General features: G+C 41.7%; 1 protein-coding gene across 1 annotated transcript in view; it reads right to left on the bottom strand.

The window, feature by feature from the left end:
- Positions 1-92: 92 nt before the first annotated feature.
- The window catches only part of LOC147178250 (radixin), a 16610-nt gene continuing 8785 nt past the window's right edge, over positions 93-7917 (bottom strand). Inside the window, exons 3-15 of the mRNA XM_086068561.1 lie at positions 7103-7186; positions 6933-7028; positions 6700-6822; positions 6409-6560; positions 4888-4971; positions 4648-4794; positions 3970-4066; positions 3732-3895; positions 3468-3598; positions 3226-3386; positions 2033-2125; positions 1710-1946; positions 93-1638 (exon numbers count right to left, since the gene is read on the bottom strand). Coding sequence (XP_085924687.1) covers positions 1474-1638; positions 1710-1946; positions 2033-2125; positions 3226-3386; positions 3468-3598; positions 3732-3895; positions 3970-4066; positions 4648-4794; positions 4888-4971; positions 6409-6560; positions 6700-6822; positions 6933-7028; positions 7103-7186 — 1734 coding nt within the window. The 3' untranslated portion in view covers positions 93-1473. The remainder of the gene's footprint in view (positions 1639-1709; positions 1947-2032; positions 2126-3225; positions 3387-3467; positions 3599-3731; positions 3896-3969; positions 4067-4647; positions 4795-4887; positions 4972-6408; positions 6561-6699; positions 6823-6932; positions 7029-7102; positions 7187-7917) is intronic.

Genomic DNA, 7917 nt, shown 5'->3' with positions numbered 1-7917 from the left:
GTGTGTGTAATGAGCTTTCATGGGATATGGTGTAACATTGATTTGCTGCTTTATTGCTCAAAACGGAAAACAAATTGCAAGCTGAAAAGGCACAAATTTTAAATATTTTTATTGGTGATCTGACCCAAAGGTTTGCAAACCTATATCAAACAATCCTAACATACTGCCTCTGAAATGAATAACAAATAACGGCACACTGTGACAGCTGGTGCCAGAACATCATACACAAGCTGGCTTAGTTGGGCAGGCCAAGAACATGAATAACTCAAGTCAATTTGAGAAGTGACCATGGAAATGACTGGCAAGGTTAGGCATTGTGAATGCAACTAAAAAATGGTCTGGAAGCACATGCTATTATTTTTCCTGCTATGGAAAACACTTTAAACATAAAGGGCAGGGCAAGTGCTTTAAAAACACCAACTATTAAAAAAAACTCAACCTGCACCAGCTGTCAAGTGTAGCGTATCAAACATGTTCGGTATGTTTTACAACAATACAGTACCGCAATGTTGTACTGTTAATTAAAAAAAAAAGTTAATCTTCATGTTATTTCATTTCAAACGCCCACAGCACTTTGTCTCTGCACAAAGGATGTTTACCTTGAATGAAATCATAGAGGACGTGTCTGTAACACTTCATTGTAACAGGTAACCACAAAGTATACGCCAGGTCCAAATGCAAATATACCCCCCGCCCCCATTTGTAAATGTTGCATATTACAGTACATCTTTCTTGAGACTTGACCCAAGCTGAGTTGGAGGTCCACCTCCGTGTTTTGGGGACGGGTTGGGAGGGGCCTGTCCTTAAAACAAGACTGTTTTCCTCCAGGCCTCATGTTGTACATTTTCACTCCACTTCGGACACTTTTGGGAGCTGCACACGAAACACTGAGATGCAACAACCAACTAGCTTACGTTGCTACCACTTTCAAGCCAGAGGCTTGCTGTCTAATAACACTTTCCCTTTGACACCTTTGCTACATTCCTCCATTAACACCTGAAATTGAAATTGACAGGCTGGGTGTGTCTTTTCCCAACAAAATATGCAAATAAATCTTCTCTACTCTAGAAATCCAGTTAGAAATGTAACAAATAAAATACTGCAGAACAATTTTAAATTAAGCATGAATGACAATACAACTTTGTGGTGTTTCACCTCAGAAGTGGACTAAAAACAAGGCGGCAGCGATAAAACGAAACAAAAAGCAGCGCAAGCAACAGACGATATTGAATATTGAATTGAAAACATGAGCTCAAAGACATGTAACTTTGGAAGGATTGGTGTGAAAAGAACCCAGTGTGTTTCCACTTTGGTGCGACAGTGTCTTTCCCCACACGCGGTAGGCATCCCACAAGGAGCACAACTTTGGCAGACTGACAAGATCAAAGGTGAACATTTGTTGAGGGGGACGTGAAGGGTGGCTGCATCAGTTGTCCACGAGAAAGCGTGCGGCCAATTTGGAGAAAACTTCTTTCACATGGACTCAAACTCATCGATGCGCTGCTTGGTGTTTCCCTGCCGGATCTGACGCAGCGTTTTGTACTTGTCTCGGCCCGCCTTCACGTTTTCAGCGTGCAGGACGTCATTCTGAGTCTTCTTGTTTTCGTCTCTGGCTTCGGCCAACTCGGAACTTAAAGTCTGACGAGGCATGGAAGGAGCGGGTGTGTAAAATTACATTTTGGATGGAGAGAAATGTGAGCACAACATACCTGCAGCTGCTTCTTGACTCGCTCGTTCTTCTGGGCTTCGGTGATGCGAGCCTCCTCGCTGCGCAGATCCAGTTGGCAGACGCCCTCGTTGGACAGCTCGGCGCTGGCCTCGGCGTGGTTCTCGTCCTGCTCGTCGTGCTCGCTCTCTGCGTGGCCGCTCACGGGGGTTGGCACCGTGGTGATGGCCGTCTTCAGCTCCTCTTTGGTCTTCTCCAGGTCTTCCTGGGCCGAAAGAGCCTGCGGAAGGAGAAGCGGAGCGTGTGAGGGCCAAGAGCACGCAGCCGACGTCAGCATTGGTGTGGACTGAAGTGAGCCAGCTGCACCTTGTGTTGCCATTCGGTGGCCTCGTCCTCTTTCTTCTTCTTGGCGTCCTCCAGAAGAGAAATCTTGGTTGTGAACTCAGCCAGCTCTGCAGCCTGAAATTAAAAACAGGATTGCCGAGCTGCTATCAGATATGTGGTCCTATGTTAATGCAACTTTACCTGTTAGCATGTTTTTAATTGAAATAGCTTTTCATTTCAGCAATCACAACCTTCCTTATGCTGAAAATTCAACCAATGACTAGTTTCAGGTTTTGTATAAAATGTCTAATAACAATAATAATTTGGAACAGCGCTTTTTTTTTTAATAACAAAAATGACATATATATATATAGTTATAGTTATCATTGGGAGGTTTGTTAAACTTTGCTTATAAACATTCAAATTATTCTCCATTTGATGACTTGAAAATTATGCTGAGTGCCAATTATGTAGACTATAAAAATCACAAAGACATTAGCATAATAATTTGGAATGTGATGTGATAGCTTTGGGATTTTGCTTCCATTTGTTTTCTAAATGCAGTTTAAATTTATTTTTTTAAACAGGGTTAGTTTTGGTTGTTTTGTTTTCTAAAAAAGCTTCATTTTAGTTTTAGCTATTATTCGCTTCAGGTTTTTGGATATATGTAGTATTGTAAAAAAACAAAAACAAAAAACACTTAAGTATTGTGTAATAACATAAAATACAATTCTCAAACGATTGTTTGAGCTTTCTTCTTTTGTATGGACATACAACAATCCCAAAATAAATGAACTCCAACAGCTCATATCTAATATTCATTTATTAATTAACAAAGATGAAAATGAAGGACAGCAAAATTAGTTAGTTTTAGAAATGTAAGATACAGTTTAATATATATATATTTTTTTATTTTACCTTGAATTTCCCCCATTAAAAGTGCATTGCGGACTTTAAAATGTTAACGATTTTTCTATATCATGTATGCTTGCTCCACCAAAGCCCAGATGAGTACAAAGACGCTTGACTTTTTAACTGCAACTGCGCCTATCAGCTTGTCTCTTCCCTTCATTTCACTCAATAGTTTCTTGGAGGGTTGCGACGCAGTACACAAGCTTGACACAGAGGCTGCAGTTACGCTTTAGGCCAGAGGGAGTCGCGAGTAAAAAAGTGACACCTGATGATAATCTGGCTGTCTATTGGCCCAACCATATTGCAATCAGCAAGACACCCACCAGTTGCTCCTGGTTCTTCTGCTGGTCTGCGGCCTGTTTGGCCAGGTCGCCTTTGGCCTCCTCCGCTGCTTGTCTCTCCTTGTCCAACCTCTCAGCTTCCTCTCGCGCCTTTCTTCGCTCTTGCTCCAGCTCTATGGCCCGGCGCGTCTGCTCCTCAAGTTCTGACCACATACAAAAACACACAAGATCGGATTTATATTTTCAAACTTTGGGACCGTGAAATAATTCTGTGCTGTAGTTACCTTTTTGAGCTCTTATGGTCTGCCCCTCAATCTGTTTCAGTCTCTCCATGAGTTCGTCTTTCTCGCGCTCGATCCTTTCCTTCTCCTTCTCTGCGGCCTCTCGCTTCTTCTTCTCATTCTCCAGCTGGGCCCTGACATATTTCAATGCCGAGTGCATCAATACACAACATAAATCAAGCACTAAAAATTCTTTCTAGTCTAGCTTCATGGGCCACATCCGCAAGCGCTTTGCACACGACCCTTTTCAAGCGTGAAGGACCGTACCTCTCCATCTGCTTGTGATGCTTCTCCTCCCGAGCCTGAGCCTTCATCTGCTGCACCTCGATGGTGTCGGGCTTCCTCCTCCTCATGTACAGCTCATGGTTACCCATACACAGTGCCAAGACACGCTTGTTGATGCGCAGCCGCGGCGCGTAAAACACAAAGTCCTGCAGACGACAGACATAAGACCTGCTTACGATAGCTTTGAAGCTGCAATTGTGTTCACCGCTTTGACACTCACAGGTGCTTTCTTGTCGATGGGTTTGATGACAAACTTCTTGTCGTTAAAGGAGATGTTTCGAATCTCGCTCCAGGGGAAGCCAATCTTTGGTGTCAACCTGCAAAGGGCAACACATTAAAGATGGTGGTGGTGTTTTCTTATAAACGGACTGCTTGATTCACCAATGATATGACGGCATACTAGGGCCACGTATAAATATCTTTTTTTTAAGCGCGTCGGCAATATTCTGAGAAAAAAACCTCTTTAGAAAGTCGCACATTTACGAGTTTTTTGTCACTGGCAATACTCAACGCTTCAAAGTGCAAATGCGTAACATGATATGGTTTATCCTCATTTGAAAACCCGACCGAAGAGTATTGGCACAAACATCCGAGTAGTACGTTACATGTATTTCCCGTAAGTTTATAAAGTTTTTTTTCCCTCGCAAATCTGCCACTTTATAAAGTCGCAAATTTACGATTTTTTTGCGACTTTATAGTCGCTAATTTACGAGTTTTCTTCTTGCAAATCTGCCACTCTATAAAGTTCCAAATTTGCTAGTTTTTTTTCCGGAATATTGCCCCCACGCTGTAAAAAAAATAAAAATTATATGTGGCCCTGATATACCGTTGTACTGGTCACATAGAGTGATATAAGTTTTTTCCTACAACCATAAAGCTTGAAGGATTTGTCACATACTTGTCTTCATGCTCATAGATGTTAAGGCCAAGTGCATCCACACCCAGCCAGAGCTGTGTGCCCTTCTTGTTTTTGATTTCAAAGTAGTTGACTCCGTACATCTCCAGGTCTTGCGCGATTTTTAAATACTCCATCATAGAATCCTCTCTGGTGAGAGGACAACGCCATCATACACTGCACATTCTTACTGTACATGACAACATGTCCGAAGCACAACTTCCTGCTCCTGACGTCACCGACCTGAGCATTCCTCTGTGTTCCTCATGCCAAGTCTGGATCCTGTCCTCCCACTGCTCCTTGGTCAGCTTGTGCTGCTCAAGCACTCTATGCATACACAATTAAAAAAATATATATTTTACGACCAGCACAAAATAACTTTGATTGTAAGACACTCAAAAATTGTAGAGAGATGTCCATCCCTATTATCACCTCTCAGGAACATTCCAGATATTGTGTCAAGAACATTAAAGTCTTAGCCACACTGCCAAAGTGACTCTGAAATACATTCATATTGTCTTTGTATTTTTATTATATTCTCTTTGAATAATTTCAAGTGACAAAATATTAACATATTATTTACTGTATTCAGTACGATGTCTGAATAGCACTACTTTTCATTTGTAATAACATAATAGTGAATTTTTTTTTTTTACAGAATGACACATAATATCAGGTTTTGTGAAAATGGTAAAGTAACAGAGAACATTTATTGTGCAAAGTTCAAATAAAAAACTCAGCACTCTATAAGAATAAGAAAAACATTGCTGATAATGGCTATAATGTTCGACATTAACGGTGGCCCGGGGACCAGGATGCAGTTGTGTTAGGCCACTACCTATCTACAGACACTAGCCAGCCAGACCAGTACAAATTTCTAAGTCATCGAAAATGGCCCAAAAAAGCATTTTCGGTTTCAGATTGTAAAATTGTAACCGTATTATGAATACTTGCTGGCTGACAACCTGCCTCCTTTAACACTAGCAGTTAACCGGCTAGCTCTCGTCATGGACTCCTGGAAGGTGATGTGATGTCCTCCCAAGGAGACGTACTTCCGCGGAACTCAAGTGTACACTTGCGCAGAAGCTACGTGCACAGTACGACAAAATGGCGCCAGACATAAACACAGGCTACAAATCATGCACGTAGAGGTAGTTACAACTCTTGTCTGAGTTTCAGAATAAAGTAAGTAATATGATTTTCTAAGATTCGTTCTGATCAGAGTCCAAAAATTAGGATTCACTGATGGCTTTTCCATGCCCACTTGACTCATGATTCAAATCACAACTGACTTGTAGACAGCCCTACGTTCCGCTATAACAGTTTCAGTGAGACTTAAAATGAAAAGCAAGATCACTTATTCCAGTGTTTTCGGAGCAAATTTAACAATAGTTAAGCGGTTTTGCATGGCTTAGCGGACTTCTATTAAATACTAGCCATCCTCCTTTCGTGACAACGACAATTGTTATAATTGTAGTCTTTTCTTCGCTATGGAGGTGATGTTCAGTGATTTTTAGAGGAGCGTCTGTGCACCGTGTTTTTCCACGCAAGCTAGCCAGCCGCAGTTGGAGCTGAAGGAGCTGCTCGCAGCACCAGATGCACTTTAAGCCTGTTTTTTTACACTGCCATCATTAACCCATTAAGGCCTAAAGCGCCTGCCAAAAAATGCCTCTAAAACCTATGGGTGACCCGAAAACCTGTACTTTTCTTGGAATATTGTCAACAGAGAAATGGTAACACTTGTCATCTGTGAGTATAGTGAACCTCTGAGGCAGCAGTCGGTCATGTGTAAGGTATCCAGGCTTGTTAACATCCTTGCTATAGTCTCCATATTTGGCCTGTACAGCGTATGAGGCAAGCAACACTGCTGTTTCAGGGGGACAATAGTTCTCATCGTTCAGGATGGCCTCCTTCACCTGACAACAAGCAACAAGACAACAAATGCCACTTAGCACATCTTTTAGGACAGATGTTTTTTCAACTCAAAAGAGTCACACTATCCGTTAGCATAATTGCAGTACTTATTGAAGCAAGTGGAGTACATTGCTTGCTTACCTGGAGGAAAAAGAGTCTTTGGGTGATCTCCTGGATGAGCTCCTCTGAAACATCCTCAGGGAAGAACTTGGCTCGGAACTTAAACTGCAGTGGGTTCTCTTTCTTTACATCCTGCTGGGTCACCTGGACAACGAGGACATGCAGATATGAAGGTGAAGCAGTGATGGTTGGAAACCCAAAAAAATTTACGTTGACAAAACATAAGACAAATAGCATTTCTGGGTGGCACTGACCTTTTTATTAAGTTTGAGCCAAGTGATGTAGCCCTTACTGTCCACATATTGGAGGCCAAAAAACCAGACCTCCCGCAGTCCCACTGTCTTCACCACCTTCACAACAGAAAGAATGACATCAAACCACCTCTTTCAATCACGAAAGCGAAAACACCAATAATTCTACTGACCTGATCAAAAAGCTGTTTTCCTGTGGTGTTTGGCTGAATGGCAAACTCCAGTTCTGCATCCATGGTGGTCACACGAACGTTAATCTAAAAAGACACAATTCACAGCCAGACATTTGAAATTGTCTCAGCTCAGCTCAATGTTCATCAAGCTCATTGACATCACACTTGATCCAAAGCTACAAAAATGTTCTACAAGTAACTGATGTGTGAAACAATTTGTGGAATGTACAGAACTTCTACAACAATATTCTTACAACTTTTTTATTGACAGGAATAGAATGTTTGCTCAATGCAAAGCACGAGTCGACTTCCTTCAATCATCACCTGAGTTAAACTAAGGAAAACGGCTGCAATGTTCCATGTTAGCAGCCTACTGGTGGGTCAGCGAAAAGAATGTCATTGGCTATTCTCGGCTGATGAGCTGTGCTGGCAGCACACAAAAAAGCAGCTGACAAAAAGTGCCGAGTTCCGGCTAAGGTGCCTTTTTTACCTGTACTCGGCAATATTAGGCTATGACATAAGTACAAAACAATCATTTGTACTATATTGGGTGTTTTTAAGCCACAGAAAGGAAAACAACTTCGATGTAATGAACAATCGGCTCTAATGGACGAACCTTCCCCAACTAGTCCATTAAATCCAGATACCAGGGTACTGTACTCCAAATCAAATTTCCATAGCACTTGAAATCCCCAGTTCACTTTGTCAACTGTTTTTTTCAGCATTAAACGATATAATAATAATTTTATTGTGTTTTTGCTGTGCTATGGTAAAGGAAACCCCAACTGTAATGGCATTTATTTGGCTGTTACAAA

This window comes from Leptonotus elevatus, chromosome 2 (assembly GCF_054856555.1).
Source record: "Leptonotus elevatus isolate MCC_2025b chromosome 2, RoL_Lele_1.0, whole genome shotgun sequence".
NCBI lineage: Eukaryota > Metazoa > Chordata > Actinopteri > Syngnathiformes > Syngnathidae > Leptonotus > Leptonotus elevatus.
The sequence above is the reverse complement of the archived record's forward strand: the minus strand, read 5'-3'. Positions and strand labels throughout refer to the sequence as shown.